Source organism: Wyeomyia smithii, chromosome 1 (assembly GCF_029784165.1).
Source record: "Wyeomyia smithii strain HCP4-BCI-WySm-NY-G18 chromosome 1, ASM2978416v1, whole genome shotgun sequence".
NCBI lineage: Eukaryota > Metazoa > Arthropoda > Insecta > Diptera > Culicidae > Wyeomyia > Wyeomyia smithii.
Window position 1 is genome coordinate 85462328 of NC_073694.1, and position 17501 is coordinate 85479828.

General features: G+C 37.6%; 1 protein-coding gene across 1 annotated transcript in view; it reads left to right on the forward strand.

Moving 5' to 3' along the window:
* The window catches only part of LOC129725707 (prothoracicostatic peptide), a 95406-nt gene extending 78487 nt beyond the window's left edge, over positions 1–16919 (forward strand). The window contains exons 2-3 of the mRNA XM_055681803.1: positions 15911–16400; positions 16453–16919. Of these exons, the coding sequence (XP_055537778.1) occupies positions 15923–16400; positions 16453–16580 (606 nt within the window). The 5' untranslated portion in view covers positions 15911–15922 and the 3' untranslated portion in view covers positions 16581–16919. The remainder of the gene's footprint in view (positions 1–15910; positions 16401–16452) is intronic.
* The last annotated feature ends 582 nt before the right edge of the window (positions 16920–17501 follow it).

Consider the following 17501-nt stretch of genomic DNA (forward strand, 5'->3'; position numbering starts at 1 on the left):
TGCCATTTTGAAATCCAAGATGGCGACTTCTGGTTCCTGAAAAACAGTGGCAAATGACCAAATATCACCCAATTTGGGTATTTCCGGAATTGTTATGATGCACTGAAGCCACAAATCGACCTCAGTATCGGACGTGTTTGGTGATCGCTCCGATAGAATATAAAACAAAAGACGTGTGAACAAGTGTTGGCATTGTTTGCCTGGTCGAGTGAAATAAATCCGGGTTCAAGGTCGCGCCTTTGTGCAACTGTTTCGCATCGTGACTGCCAGCTGGTGCGTAAGCCGATTTGGCTGCTGGCTGAATTGTGCTACAGCAGTGGACGAGACACAAAAGAGGAAAAAGAAGAAGCCATCAGTTGACAGTTGAGTTGTATCGCTGTGTGGAGTGATCTCACACCTGGCTCGCTGCTGGTGGCTGTTTGGTGCTGCTGTATTGGTGCTGCTGGCTGTAACGGCTGCAACTTCGAACGATCGGACAACCAACCTTACTGGAAGGGAGAAGTAAAAAGGTACGTGCTCTTGTCGGCGCTAGTGTGCTAGACTTAGCGGGATGGATGTAGATCCCTCGCCTCCCGCGCCACCATCCCCGAACCCCTCTGACCCTGACCCTTCTGTTACCCCCACCCCTGTTCATTCTTCAGTCCCCCCTCGCCCCAGGCTTTACCCAGACGGAGCCCAGGGCAGCTATACTGTCTATTTTTGGCCAAAGGCGGGACCGAAATCGAAACAGTTGAACCTCTTGCAGATTTATAAGAACCTGACGAAGGAGTACAAGGGCGTGACCGAAATTTCCAAGGTCCGGCAAAACAAGCTCCGTGTGGTGGTCAGTAACCTGAAAGAGGCCAACGATATAGCCTGCTCTGAGCTCTTCACACGCGAGTATCGCGTTTACATACCCGCACGAGACGTGGAGATCGACGGTATCATAACCGATTCGAGTCTGTCCGTCGAGTGTATATTGGAAAGTGCCAAAGGGTGCTTTAAGAACAAAACCTGTCCCGATGTAATGGTGCTCGACTGCAAGCAATTGCGGTCAGCATCGATCATCGGTGGCAAAACAGTATACACCCCGTCAGACTCGTTTCGAGTTACGTTCGCCGGGTCAGCGCTACCAAGCCACGTCTCGATCCACCGGGTTCATCTCCCTGTGCGATTATATGTGCCTCGCGTCATGAACTGCCTGAATTGTAAGCAGTTAGGCCACACCGCCGCCTACTGCTGCAATAAGGCACGTTGTGGCAAGTGTGGGGAGAATCATGCGGATGATTCCTGCAGTAAAAATGCTGAAAAATGCATTCACTGTGGGGAAAATCAGCATGAGCTCTCGACATGTGCGGTGTACATGCAGTGCAGGGATGAAATAAAGAGGTCTCTCAAAGAGCGTTCGAAGCGTTCTTACGCTGAGATGCTGAAGAAGACCGTTACCACTTCTCCCATTACATCAAACCCTTTTGATCTGTTGTCCTCTGATGAAACCGATTCTGACGATTCACCAGCGGGAACATCTTACGCCAATCCTGGGGAGTCTAGAAAGAGGAAAAATATTTCCTCTCCTAAACTTCCCCGAAAAGGTCCTAAGATTTCTCAAAGTGAAATGAAAGTTACAAACAAACCAAACAGTGCTGCGGAAAAACCGAAGCAAACTCCTCCTGGGCTTGCAAATTTAAAGTCCCAGAAGGAGTTCCCAGCACTGCCAGGAACATCTAAAACCCCAGTTGTTCGTTTTGCACTCCCAGTTGATGAAACAAACTCTGGATTAGTGAAATTTTCTGACATTGTGGACTAGATTTTTGAAACTTTCAATGTACCCGATCCAATTTAAATTTTTCTTACAGCATTCCTCCCAACAGTTAGATCATTTTTGAAGCAGTTGACTGCCCAATGGCCCCTCCTTGCAGCGATTGTATCCTTCGATGCCTAATTCAACTGCGTATATGAAGGATTCTATCTCTGTCTTACAGTGGAATTGTAGAAGTATTTTACCAAAAATTGATTCGTTTAAAGTTTTGATAAATAAAAACAAATGCGATGCATTTTCCCTTCGTGAAACTTGGCTTACTTCAAATATTGATCTCAACTTCCATGATTTTAATATTATTCGCCTTGATCGAGACACCCCATATGGAGGAGTACTTTTAGGGATTAAAAAGTGCTATTCTTTCTATCGTATTACCCACCCCTCGATTCCAGGCATCGAAGTTGTCGCATGTCAAATGACAATACAAGGTAAAGAGCTTTGTATTGCCTCAATATATATTCCTCCCAGAGCACAGGTTGGGCAACGGCTGCACTTTGATTTAATAGAACTTCTTCCCTCGCCACGTTTGATTTTGGGAGACTTCAACTCTCATGGCGTGGCTTGGGGTTCCTCTTACAATGATAACCGCTCCTCTTTAATCTATAACCTTTGCGATGACTTCGACATGACTATTTTAAACAACGGTGAAATGACACGTATCCCGAAACCTCCAGCGCGCCCAAGCGCTTTGGATCTATCCTTATGTTCGACGTCGCTACGGTTGGATTGCACATGGAAGGTAATCCTCGATCCTCACGGTAGCGACCATTTGCCTATTCTTATTTCAATTAATAACGGGTCAACTCGCATGCGACCAGTTGACATTCCGTATGACCTCACACGGAATGTCGATTGGAAGTTATACGAGGAAATGATTTCAAAAGCGGTCGATTCGATTCAACATCATCCACCACTTGAAGAATACAACCTCCTCGCGGGCTTGATTCTCGACGCCGCGTTGCAAGCCCAAACGAAGAAATATCCCGGCGTAACGATTAAAGAACGGCCTCCCACTCCGTGGTGGGACCAAGAGTGCTCCGATGTCTACACGCAAAGATCCGACGCGTTTTTGGCCTACCAGAAGGGAGGTATACCTGGCGACTATTTACGGTATTCGGAGCTTGATACCAAGCTTAAAAGCTTGGCTAAAGCAAAGAAACGCGGATATTGGCGTCGGTTCGTGAACGAGACGTCGAGGGAGACATCGATGAGCACTCTTTGGAACACAGCCCGAAGAATGCGGAATCGCGTAGCGGTCAACGAAAGCGAGGAGTCTTCAAGTAGGTGGATATTTGATTTTGCCAGGAAAGTATGTCCGGACTCTGTTCCTGAGCAAAACATTGTTCGCGATGCGTCTCCGGGCCACGACGCGATAGAATCACCTTTTACGATGGCAGAATTTTCAGTTGCCCTCCTGTCCTGTAACAATAACGCGCCTGGGTTAGATAGAATCAAATTCAACTTGTTGAAGAAATCTACCCGGCAATGCCAAGAGGCGCTTGTTGAACTTGTTCAATAAGTTCCTGGAGCAAAACATTGTACCGCAGAATTGGAGGCAAGTGAAGGTGATCGCCATCCAAAAACCAGGGAAACCAGCCTCTGATCACAACTCTTATAGGCCGATTGCAATGCTATCCTGTATCCGGAAATTGATAGAAAAAATGATACTCCGTCGTTTAGACCATTGGGTCGAATCAAATGGCCTACTATCGGATACTCAATTTGGCTTCCGCCGTGCCAAAGGGACGAATGATTGTCTTGCGCTGCTTTCAACAGATATTCAGCTTGCGTATGCTCGCAAAGAACAAATGGCGTCTGCGTTCTTGGACATTGAGGGGGCTTTTAATTCCGTTTCTATTGACATTCTTTCGGGCAAACTTCACCGACAAGGATTTTCTCCAATTTTAAACAATTTTTTGCACAATTTGTTGTCCGAAAAGCACATGCATTTTACGCACGGCGATTTGGCAACTTTTCGCATTAGCTACATGGGTCTTCCCCAGGGCTCATGTTTAAGCCCCCTTCTTTACAACTTTTATGTAAATGACATCGACGAATGTCTGGCAAATTCATGCACGATAAGACAACTTGCAGACGACAGTGTAATCTCTGTAACAGGAGTCAAAGCTGCCGATTTGCAAGGACCATTGCAAGATGCCTTGGACAATTTGTCTGCTGGGGCTTTACAGCTAGGTATCGAATTCTCTCCGGAGAAGACTGAGATAGTAGTTTTTTCTAGGGCGCATGAACCTGCTCAGCTTCAAACACAATTAATGGGTAAAACGATTTCTCAGGTTTTGGTACACAAATATCTTGGTATCTGGTTCGACTCTAAAGGCACCTGAGGTTGTCACGTGAGGTATCTGATGAAAAAATGACAACAAAGAGTGAATTTTCTTCGTACAATAACCGGACAATGGTGGGGAGCCCATCCAGGAGACCTTATAAGGCTTTACCAAACAACGATATTGGCTGTTATTGAATACGGGTGTTTCTGCTTCCGCTCCGCAGCAAACACACATTTGATCAAACTGGAGCGAATACAATATCGTTGTTTGCGTATCGCCTTGGGTTGCATGCAGTCGACCCATACGATGAGTTTGGAGGTCTTAGCTGGAGTACTACCATTGAAAAACCGCTTCTGGAGCCTGTCTTCTCGTATTCTTATCAAATGTGAGGTCTTGAACCGTCCCGTGATTGAAAATTTTGAAAGGTTAATCGAACTTAATTCTCAAACCCGTTTTATGACATTGTATTTCAATCACATGTCCCAAAATATTAACCCTTCTTCGAATATTCCAAATCGTGTCGACTTATCAAATACTTCTGATTCTACTGTGTTTTTCGATACATCCATGATAAAAGAAACTCGTGGAATCCCGGATCACTTACGCGTGCAGCAGATCCCCAAAATTTTTTCCAATAAATATCGAAACATCAACTGCAACAATATGTTCTACACTGACGGATCACTTCTTGATGGGTCCACTGGCTTCGGTATTTTCAATAACAATTTAACCGTCTCCCATAAACTCGATAATCCTGCTTCTGTTTACGTCGCAGAATTAGCTGCAATTCAGTACACCCTAGGACACCCGAAAAAATGCCCAAGGACCATTATTTCATCTTTACGGACAGTCTCAGTTCCATTGAGGCTCTCCGATCGATGAAAGATGTTAAGCACTCTCCGTATTTCCTGGGGAAAATACGGAAACATCTGAGTGCTTTATCCGAAAAATCGTTTCAGATTACCTTAGCGAGGGTCCCTTCTCACTGCTCGATACCGGGCAATGAGAAAGCGGACTCTTTGGCTAAGGTGGACGCAACAAACGGTGATATTTATGAAAGACCAATTGCCTTTATTGAATTTTTCGCACTTGTACGTCAGAATACGATCATCAGTTGGCAAAATGCTTGGACCAGAGGGGAACTGGGAAGGTGGTTACATTCCATCATCCCCAAGGTGTCGACGAACCCGTGGTTCAAGGGGTTGGATGTAGGTCGGGATTTCATTCGCGTGATGTCCCGGCTTATGTCCAATCACTAGAGATTTGACGCGCATCTCCGTCGTGTTGGGCTCGGGGAAGGTGGTATCTGTGCCTGTGGTGAAGGTTATCACGACATAGAGCATGTGGTTTGGTCATGCCCTGTACACCGTGACGCCAGGTCTAAATTAATAGCTTCCCTGCAGGCCGAAAGTAGGCAGCCGGCTGTTCCTGTTCGTGATGTCTTGGCGAGCCGTGACCTATCCTACATGTCCCTTATATACGTTTTCCTGAAATCCATCCACGCCCCAGTTTAATCCTATTCCCTTCCGCCTACATCCAACCAAACGACAAGAACACGTTAAGACCCCGGATCCGGAAACAGCAACTAGACCCGCACGAACATATTCAATAGGCTGCTTACCTATTGCGATAGAAAACCATCAAACAACAAATCAGTGCTTTTAATGCAAAACATTCTAGCTTTAAGTTAGATTTAGTTTCAGCTCGTAGTCGGCAGCGAGGATAAAAAATTTGCTTTTAGTTATTAAGATACTTTAGAAAGTAAGCTACCAGATATAAGTGGCGCCGTTAAACATTAAATTGTCTTTGTGCCGTGTCAAATAAATTATGGATGAAGAAAAAAAAACATTTTGAGTTGTAAGATGGCGACTCCGGTGTCTGGAAAACAGCCAAAAATGACCAAATTCCACCCAATATGGGTGTTTCTTTAACCAGAATGACGGTCAGAGGCCAGAAATTGTCTCCAAATGCCATTTTGAAATCCAAATACCACCCAATATGAGTATCTTCGGAATCAGAAAGAGGAGCCAAAAATTGAGCTCAGACGACATTTTGGACTGTAAGATGGCAACTTTTGAAAAACAGCCGAAAATAAACGAATACTACTAAATATATATATATATATATATATATATATATATATATATATATATATATATATATATATATATATATATATATATATATATATATATATATATATATATATATATATATATATATATATATATATATATATATATATATATATATATATATATATATATATATATATATATATATATATATATATCTATGTATATATATATATATATATATATATATATATATATATATATATATATATATATATATATATATATATATATATATATATATATATATATATATATATATATATATATATATATATATATATATATATATATATATATAAATATATATATATATATATATATATATATATATATATATATATATATATATATATATATATATATATATATATATATTTATATATATATATATATATATATATATATATATATATTTGCGTAATCGAAATTATGTATAGAAGCTAAGCATTGACCATGGACACCATTTTGAATTCGAAGATGACCACTTTCAGTTTGTGGAAACCAACGAAAATAACTGATGTACAAAAGCCAAAAGTCGAGGATGTTGTCATTCCGATAAAACCAATCATTTCAAAATCCTTTTCGACTTTTCATTGTAAAAAAATGTCCACGCTTGTCCACGAGAGGGGCCGGGGGGGTCTAAAATGTCGATTTTTGTGTCCAAGAATGTGGACGGTCCCCAATCCAATCCTCAAACGATTTGATATGTTACAGTTCTAATAATTTTTTGATAGAAAAATAAATGAAAGCAAAACAAAACTAAAAATATGACATAATTATTATAAAATAAGATTCGATAAAAAGTATCATGGGAAATATAAACGTAGAATGGCAGTAACCTTTGTAGACACCCTCCCAACATGTATGAATTCCTGAAAGGCCATGAACTATCTTTACTTACCTAACGCTTCTAATGCTAAGTAAAAGCACGAACACAATGAGCAAACATCATCTACCATTAGGACATGAGTTTGAAAGCATACTTCGATTCGACATACCAGTTTAATTGTCATTGCCACAGGTTAGCATTGCCATACTATGTCTCGATGGTACTTTTACCAGGATGAATTCAATAAAGCTTTTACTTTCTTTTGTGGTACTTTTGTGTCCTCCCGTCCGGTTCTATGATGAAAAGCGCATCGAATCGGCCCACCCATTGCTTGCTACCGGGTATGATAGACATATTCTCACCGTAGCGACAACATCTTGCTCTTTGCTATGATTCAATGTTGTTAGGATTTTTCGATTCCAACTGCAGGCGTCCTGTGATTCATGGAGCGAGAACTGATGCGTTTAATTATAGGCTGTTGGAGCAACAATTCTTGTTAATGACCTAGTCAATTTGAACTGGCATTTGACATCTGGTTTTGGATTTTTTTTAGCTTTGTTGTACTGATGAGATAGTTTTTAATAAAATCACGCGTAAAACGTAACTCACAAGCTTCCAGCAGTAACTTAAGACTTACTGATTGAAATCCGTTTTTACTCATAGTGTTTGTCACATGTCGTAATATAAATTAAGTTTTGATTAGGTCCAGAGTATTTCGAATCGCTTGCAACAAACAAACACGTGCGTGTGTCAAATTTGCTCTTTTTGTTTCATTATTCATATCTTAGGAATATTATTTAACATTTCTTTGAACATAGGGACACCATCCGTCCTGATTTAGCAGGACATGTCCTGATTTTGAGAACCATTTGGAGCGTCCTGATTTATTTTTCATATTTTAACATTTGTCCTGATTTTTCTGAATGATGCCGGATATTCAAAAAGGGAGAAAATTGCTCAGTACTTTCATCTTGACTCCAGGAAGAAACGAACTTATTTCGAACGATTTTTTTCTTTGGTTGAATCTTAATGAGAGAAATTGTCTAGTCGTTGAAATCGTTAAACGTTTTTTGACAATTAAGCTTATTTCCAACAGTTTACTAGTGTTGCATTTTTCAAGGTATCTACTAACGCCTAATAAATCAAAGTGGCAAGATTGAATCGTTCGAGAAATACGTTAAATATGCGGCTTTTGGCGTTTTTGAAACGCAAATCTCAAATTACGTGCACGGAAAACAAAATCTACCCAACCAGAGCGTACAAACTACTTGAAATGATGTAAACCTTAAACAACTTACGTGTTGGGTAGTTTTGCAATGCTATCGCTGAGTCATTTCAACTTAATTTATTTTAAACATGCTTTTACTTAATGATGGTGTATTGACAATAAGTCAACATTGAGTAGTTTGAACCCAATATTGGATGAAAAATCAAACTGGTTGAAAATTCTTAACCCGCGTGATAAAATTGATTTCGCGAAAGTGACAGAGATTTCTTTGATATTGGTGGTTTTGGTTTTAAATTGGTGATGTTAAGTGAAGAACGTGCTTTTGTGCTTCTGTTTTCAAATAATAGCCGCCAATTAAAAAGAAGATTAAAATTGCATTGTGAGAATGGAGCTAGGAACGGAGGCACTAAAAGGGGATATTAATGAAGCAAGTTACACCAAATTAGAAGGTACGTGAGTAGGCTTTGAGATAGATTTTATAGACTTTTTTCAATGATACGCTTTTTTAAACTAATATTAATTCAATTGAATGAAACTAACTGAAATCTACCCAAGGCATAGTTAAAAAGAATCAACTAAACGTTGGGTATTTTTGACGTATTATTACTCTTAATACTATATACCTTCTATTGAATTAATCTACAACTACTCAAAATTGGCTTCCTGCACGGAACGACGCCGTTGAGTGAAACCGACATGAAAATGGATACTTTTTTTTTCCGTGTGTTTTATTTATTGATACCTCAAAAAATAACAATAGCTTAGAATAAATTTTTGCTGGAAAAAAATTGTCCTGATTTTTACCTCCGACGAAATGGTAACCCTATTTGAACAATGGACGAATATTGAAAAAAAAAAAAAACATTAAAAAACCGTGTCCCCTGCTACAAGCTGTATTTACTTACAGTGTGATAATATATGACAACAAGAAGAGCGAAAACTTTTCTATAGCAACAGACAATCTTCATACAACTCGAGAATGGAGAATGTAGGACGCACGCGTTTCAATGATGCTGAATGTTTCGAAACAGCAAAACATACGTGCTGAAGCAGCAAGAAATGCATGTATTAACTGACCGGGAAATTAATATCAGTTGAACAAGAACAGGTTACAAGCTGACGATAGGCCTATTGTGGAATACCTTTTACAATGCGTTCACGAGTAATGTAATACACACCCGGAAGAAAAATCATTATGCAAATTAGTGTTTTTAGTCCTAGATTATTTCTGTTGATTGCTGATCCTCAAGGTAATATGAAAAGAAGCAACATGATTCGTTCTCTTTCGCTTTTTACTTCTCGTTTTAATTACACTGGTAGACAGCAAATTAGTCCAGTCAACATAAATTTTGATTATAGAAGGACTCAACCGAAATAATTTAGTTTGATAATAATCCGCATTTTTGAGACATGAACTTTTAACCTGCGGAAACTTTGAAATCTATTTGAAATTGAGGAGCAAAGTACATATTTATCTAAATATAAAAATCTAAAATTGTGTAAATTTGCTCGTTAATTGCTGTGACGATGATAAAGTTTTATCCTAACATATATCTTCAATACTATACTTTTTCGATGCCTATGATTCGATAGAACGCATTGTGAACAAAACTTTTATGCACTTAATCCGAAATGATTTTCAGTCTGCGAAATACATGTTCCATGAACCGCTAAAGTGAAACGCTTTTTTATTTTACCGCATTTGCCCACTCACAACACAGTTTTTCAATATAAATAACACAGCAGACTCTGTCTTTTTTTGCTAAGAAGCTGCAAGAAAAGGCAATATCGTTGGCGAGATTCACTCAGCTTATCACATTGAACACCTAGGAAAAATAACAAATTAATGCCATGCTGTCTCATATCAACAAACCATCTATCTTTCCCATGCTGGTGGATGTTGATTGTGTTTCAGTACCTAAATATCTACCTTTAGTATATGCGTTGGTAAGCGATTGACATGATGGAAACTAGTATATCTGAATCATAAATCAATTCATTTTTGACCAGTGCGTCTTGAACTGTCCTACAGATCAGACGTTTTTTCGGTCGCTTGTGGACTGGTCTTTGACTGCCTATAGCTTCAAAGTTTGTGTTTTGTCAGTGTGTCTTTTAAAGATTACCTGAAAGTTATTTCCCATCAGTCTTTCTCAAGACTACCTACTTTTGAATTTAACATTTGTTTTAACTTTTTTCGTATCACCTGAAATGGCTGGACGGAAAAAGAAACCTCGCATCGCTGCGGGGAGGAAAAGAGAGGCATCTCTTTCTGACACATCGAGTGTCTGTAGTGACAATCCTTTTGATATTTTGCCTGAGCAAGAAGCTGGTGAAATGGAAGTTATTAATAATGAAACTATACAAAATATAAAATCTTTAAAAAAGGAGAAAGTTCCACCTATCGTGGTAACTATTTCTTCTGAATTTAATATATTCAAAAAGGAACTTTCAACGTTTGTTTCTGACGTTAAAGTTACCTATCAAATTGGCCGTAGAGGTGAATGTCGCTTATTAGCCGACTCAGTTAAGGGTCGTGATCGTCTTGTTCAGTATTTAACTGACAAGATGTACAAATTTTTTACATATGACACCAAGAACGCCAAGCCGTTCAAGGTTGTCTTGAAAGGTCTCACCAACGATCAAACCGTTGATGAGATCAAACTTACTTTAACAGAATTACTTGGCATAGCCCCTACCCAAGTAATTCTAATGAAACAAAAATCACGAGGCGAAAACAGTCAGAGAACTGGAATTTCCCTTGTTAATTATTTAATTCATTTTAACCGCAATGAGGTTAACAACTTAAAATTTTTTGAAAAAGCACATGCTTTGTATAATGTGCGTGTAAAGTGGGAAATTTATAGGAAGTATGGCGGAGGTGAAAAGCATATCACCCAATGCCGTACTTGCCAACGTTATGGCCATGGTTCCAAATTCTGTAACATGGACCAAAAATGTCTTAATTGTGGAGACTCTTCTCACAAAAAGGACACATGTCCTGTGAAAGAGAGTAAAAATTTTCGCTGTGCGAATTGTAACGGCAACCATATGTCAAATTTTTATCAATGCCCAGTCCGTTTAGCAATTGTTAAGGCAAGGCAAGGTAAACAAAATTCAATTTCTCAATTAAAACCAACTTCAAAACAAAATTCTCCAAGCGTACCAGTGACGCATAGTTTACCTACTCCTTTGCATACCCGTTTAACTTATGCACAGGTTACAGGTAGTTCGAACATTATACCGCCTAGTGTTGGTAGTTCGAAAATGACCATTAATATGGGTAAGCAAAACACGCTAGAAAATAATTGTACACCTATTACTCCAGCTAATTTTGCTGCCGAAAATATTTTTTCTAATGTCGACTGCCTGGGGCCTATTACGGCAGGTAAACTTTCTTTTTTGCAACAGGCAATGTTCGATCTTATGAACGCCATGTTGCAGGCAAAATCAATGTTTGAAGCCATTCAAATAGGCACAAATTTTACTATTAAAATTGTTTCTAATTTAAAATTTAGCAATGATTTTAAATAAAGCAATTAAAATATTAAATTGGAATGCTCGCTCATTGAAGGCCAATGAGAATGAGCTTTTTAATTTTTTAACAGTAAATAATGTGCATATTGCAATTATTACTGAAACATTTTTGAAACCTAACATAAAATTAAAATATGATCCCAATTACGTGGTTCATAGATATGATAGGATTCAGGGTTCTGGCGGTGGAGTTGCAATTGTTATTCATCGCCGAATCAAACATCGTGCTCTTCCCCATCTTGAGACGAAAGTTATTGAAACTTTGGGAATTGAAGTTCAAACTGAACTTGGGATTTTATTTATTGCCGCAGCATATTTACCATTTCAATGCACACGCGAGCTCAAAAATTATTTTAAAGGTGATTTACAAAAACTCACCAGAAATCGTTCGAAATTTTTCATAATCGGAGATTTTAACGCTAAACATCGTTCATGGAATAATTCTCAAAGTAATTCCAATGGCAAAATTTTATTCAACGATTGTTCTTCAGGATACTATTCTATTTTGTCTCCGAATAGTCCTACATGCTTTTCTTCTGTAAGAAACCCTTCAACAATTGATTTGGTGCTTACAGATCAAAGTCATGTATGTAGTGATTTGATCACACACGCTGACTTTGATTCTGATCATCTTCCAATAACTTTTTCTTTATCACATGAATCAGTTTTAAACCCTATGAGCTCTGTTTTTAATTATAACAAGGCTAATTGGGAAAGATACAAAACTCATATTGAGAGAAATTTCAATAATGAGCTTGATTTGCAAAACGAAGTGAATATTGATTCCGCTTTGGACGCATTAAAATGTGCAATTGTTGATGCCAGGAATTATTCTGTTCCAAAGGCTCAAGTGAAATTTGATTCACCAATAATTGACGAAAATCTTCAACTTCTAATTCGTTTGAAAAATGTCCGCAGACGTCAATATCAACGTTCTCGTGACCCTGTTTTTAAAACTATTTATAAAGATTTACAGAAAGAGATTAAACATAGATTTACTCTTCTGAGAAATCAAAATTTTGAGACTAAAGTTGAAAAATTGAAACCATATTCAAAACCATTTTGGAAGCTGTCGAAGATTCTTAAGAAACCTTCAAAGCCTATTCCAGTTTTAAAAGATGGTGAACGTTTTCTTGTATCCAATGAACAAAAGGCTCAAAGACTTGCTCAACAGTTTGAAAGTGTTCATAACTCAAATTTGAATTTTGTGAGTCCAATTGAAAATGAAGTCACACGTCAATTTGATTTAATTTCTTCCCAGAATTTTTTACCTGCAGAAATAATTGAAACTAACTTGAATGAGATTAAATCAATTATTAAAAATTTCAAAAATATGAAAGCACCTGGTGACGATGGAATCTTTAATATACTTATCAAACATCTCCCTGAGAGCACAATGGAATTTTTAGTGAAAATTTTCAATTGCTGCTTCAAAATTGCATATTTTCCCAAATTATGGAAAAATGCAAAAATTACTCCCATTTTAAAACCGGATAAGAACCCAGCTGAAGTCTCAAGTTATCGACCAATCAGTCTGCTTTCTTCAATAAGTAAACTGTTTGAGAGAATTATCCTTAACAGAATGATGTCACACATCAACGAAAATTCAATTTTTGCAAATGAACAGTTTGGATTTCGCCATGGGCATTCCACAACTCATCAATTGCTCAGAGTTACTAATATGATACGAGCTAACAAATCTGAAGGTTATTCCACTGGAGCTGCTCTTTTAGACATAGAAAAAGCATTCGACAGTGTTTGGCATAAAGGTTTGATTGCGAAATTGCAAACTTTTAATTTTCCAATTTTCCTAATCAAAATTTTAAAAAATTATCTTACTGATCGAACTCTGCAGGTTGTCTATCAGAATTCAAAATCTGATAGATTTCCTGTCAGAGCAGGTGTACCTCAAGGTTCAGTCTTGGGTCCAGTCCTGTACAACATATTCACTTCAGATCTTCCTGATTTGCCTCCAGGATGCACAAAGTCATTGTTCTGCGATGACACAAGCATTTCCGTAAAAGGAAAAAGTCTTCGTGTCATATGCAGTCGATTGCAGAAAAGTTTAGATATTTTTTCTTCCTACTTGCAAAAGTGGAAAATCTCTCCCAATGCTTCTAAAACTCAAATGATAATTTTTCCGCATAAGCCTAGAGCTTCTTTCCTCAAGCCAAACAATAATCACGTTGTCAAGATGAATGGGGTTATTTTAAGTTGGTCCGACAAGGTTAAGTACTTGGGACTAATTTATGATAAAAAACTTATTTTCAAAGAGCACATTGAGAGTATACAAGCCAAGTGCATCAAATATACGAGATGTTTATATCCTCTCATTAACAGGAATTCTAAACTTTGTTTAAAGAACAAACTTTTGATTTACAAACAAATTTTTAGACCAGCAATGCTTTATGCTGTACCGATCTGGTCAAGTTGCTGTTCAACAAGGAAGAAAACGCTCCAAAGGATTCAGAATAAAATTCTGAAAATGATTTTGAAGCGTCCTCCTTGGTTTGGTACACTCGAATTACATAGACTTACTGATGTTGAACCATTAGAAGCTATGTCAAATAAAATTATTAACAATTTTCGACAAAAATCGTTGCAATCCTCAATTGCTACGATAAGCTCTCTTTATAGCCAATAAGTTATCAATTAAGTTAGTTGTAAGTTTACTTCCCCTTTTCTGACAAGTAGGTTTAAATCCCTACGAATGATAAGTCCTAATTGCGAAAGCAAACAAATCCTAACAATTAAAATTACAAATTTCTAACAGTGTTGAGAAGTCACCATTTGTGATTGGACACACATACTCATTATTTACTAATATTTATCATAAATACTTAAGCTACTAACAAATCCCCCCTTTTAAAAAAAAAATTAATAAAAAAAAAAAAAAAAAATTCATTTTTGACCAGAGACAGTTTATTGCACAAATCAAAATCAAAAGCGTAGCAAGTCATTTGCCAATTTACGGGGCAAATGGGACAAAAACTGGACACTTGGGTAGTTTAAATTTGAAGATTTTTATCAACCAAAGTAAAACCTACAACAATTAATCATCAAATCAGAGCTTTAAAAAAACCTGTCTCATTCTGTGCAAAAAAATATTAAAATATTTTTTTGACAACCATTTGTGATTGGCAACACAAGCTTATTATTTACTAATAATTATTATAAGTACTTAAGCTACTAACAACCCCTCTAATCAAAAAACAGGTTCCTGATAGTTTAAAAATATATTTGGCACTTCAAAACTAATTCGTAGGCTTATTTAGGTACCAACAAACGTCCCCAATCAACAGAAAAGAAAGAATCTATCCAATTTCTATCGAGGAAAATTACGAAACTCATAAGATAATCACAAAAAAAAGTGAGGCAAACAAAAAAAAAGTGAGGCTACCGGAAATTTCACGGACTGAAATTATGTGTCTCTTGCAAAGTTTCATAAAGTTTTATGACTTACAACTTTGGCAAATCTCTAGTGTGCAAGAGAAAATAATTAGCATTTGAATGAAGCCCCAATTATATCAACAGACTTTATAGAAGACTGGAAACCGATTGGATTAGCACTGAGAGCGTCAATATTTTTTCCATTCCTGGTTCAATGTGTACGGTCCTGTATGGTAAATCGAACTCTCTACGTTCGGATTAGATTACAGCATTCTGCACGTTTCTGAATTCACCGGCCTCCTGCAAGGCTGTAATTTATGATCACTGCTCTTTGTGTTAGCATACTGAAATACCGGAGACTGTCATAAATTGATCCAAAAACTCATTAAGAGTTGGTATCCAGAAATGTTGTATGATTTTGTTTATGTCAGGTAACAGGTATGTCGGTAACAATGGTCATGTAACCTCTTCGTCGACGAAGATCTTAAGTAAAGTTAAGTGCTTTTTCCACTATTTGTTATCATTTATACCATCTCCAATTCATCATTTAGACAACCTATATGACAGCTGATAGGCAGCTACAAATATAAATATGTGGTGGAATGTAGTTTTTATATCTATACCGATGGGATTAGTAGTGCTTTATCTCCGTGAGCTCGTGCATCATTCATTTTTCTAACCTGATTAGTTTTCATGTATTTTCAGTATTCCACAAATATGCATTACCATCATAATACTCCATGGATAAGTTTTCTGAAGTTCCTGATACTGATCGCAATGTGTACTTTAGTTAGCCAGATGCATGCTAGCAACATTGCATCAGAACAGACAAATCAATTTGAAGATCCAGCTCAACATATGCTGCAAAAGCGAACATGGAAGAATCTTCAAGGAAGTTGGGGAAAACGTAGCTCTGAAGAGCCCTTATCTCAACATTCATCAGAAACGGAGCCTGATTATACAGGATCGTCAAGTCACGACGATAATATTGCTGATTTAAGTGCGGATTCCAATTTAGATCGGTTAAACAAATATCTGATCAAAGGTTTGATTCACCAGCGCCTCAATCAACTGGACACACAATATGATGCATCAACTGATGAGTATCCGGTAGATAAGCGTACTTGGAATAAAATGAACGGGGGATGGGGAAAGCGAGTAAATGCAGGACCGGCGCAATGGAATAAGTTCAGAGGTAGTTATTTCACATACTTTTTTAGGTATTCTATTGCATTCCTATATTACAGGGGCATGGGGAAAGCGCGAGCAAGGTTGGAACAGTCTTAGACAACTGTGGGGTAAACGATCTGAGAAATGGAACAAACTATCCTCATCGTGGGGCAAACGTGATAATGACAACAGCAATAGTTACTAAATCTCAATCTGTGCACTGCAGCTTACCGAATTTGTATATAGCTCTAAGACGTATTCATATTATAATAGATCAAGTAGTTTTTTAAATCATTTATTTCATATACAAAACATGTAGTTTGTTTTTGAAATGGTATTAAACGAAATGCGTGAAGAGCTTTATTACAACTCAAGAAGAACGTTTATGACTATTGAAACGCGAAAATCAGGAATATCTGGAATGACGTGGCAACAAAAATTACAAACTCCCCTACCATTTTACGAAGCAGTGTAAAATATGGATGTATGATTTATGTAACTCATAAAAATATACTACTGAAATATACCAATACAACCAAAAGAATTCCTCTATACCGGAATTATTCATCTAAAATTATTTGCTAGAATTATAGCGACTGCAGAAAATTTGAGAAAAAATACATTTAGATAACAACCAGAAAATTATGATGTATTTTACATAGATAATTGCTACAACCTGCCAACTGTCGTGACTACAGTGATCACCCGATCATATCATCCCATTAATAATGTTTGGGGTAATAAAATAGGGAAAGTGATAAAATTGGGAAATTTGTTTTATTAATATTTTGTTATGAAATCTAATTATATAAAAAAGCAGTTCTATCTATCTGTCTGTCTCTCTGATCCTTATAGACGTGGAAACTATTGCACCAATCGGCGTGAAAATTTGTATGTAGGGGTTTTTGAGGCCGGAAAAGGTTATAAGAGTAGCTCGAGACCCCTCCCTTTCCTTAAAGGGAGGGCTCCCATACAAATATAACACAAACTGCTGCGTAACTCGATAACTAATTAAGCAAATGGAACCAAATTTGACATGGTGAGGTTTTTAGAAGTAATAAATATGTCGATGGTAAATTGACACCCCTCCCCGCTCTGGAAGGAAGGGCTCTCATATAAGTGAAAC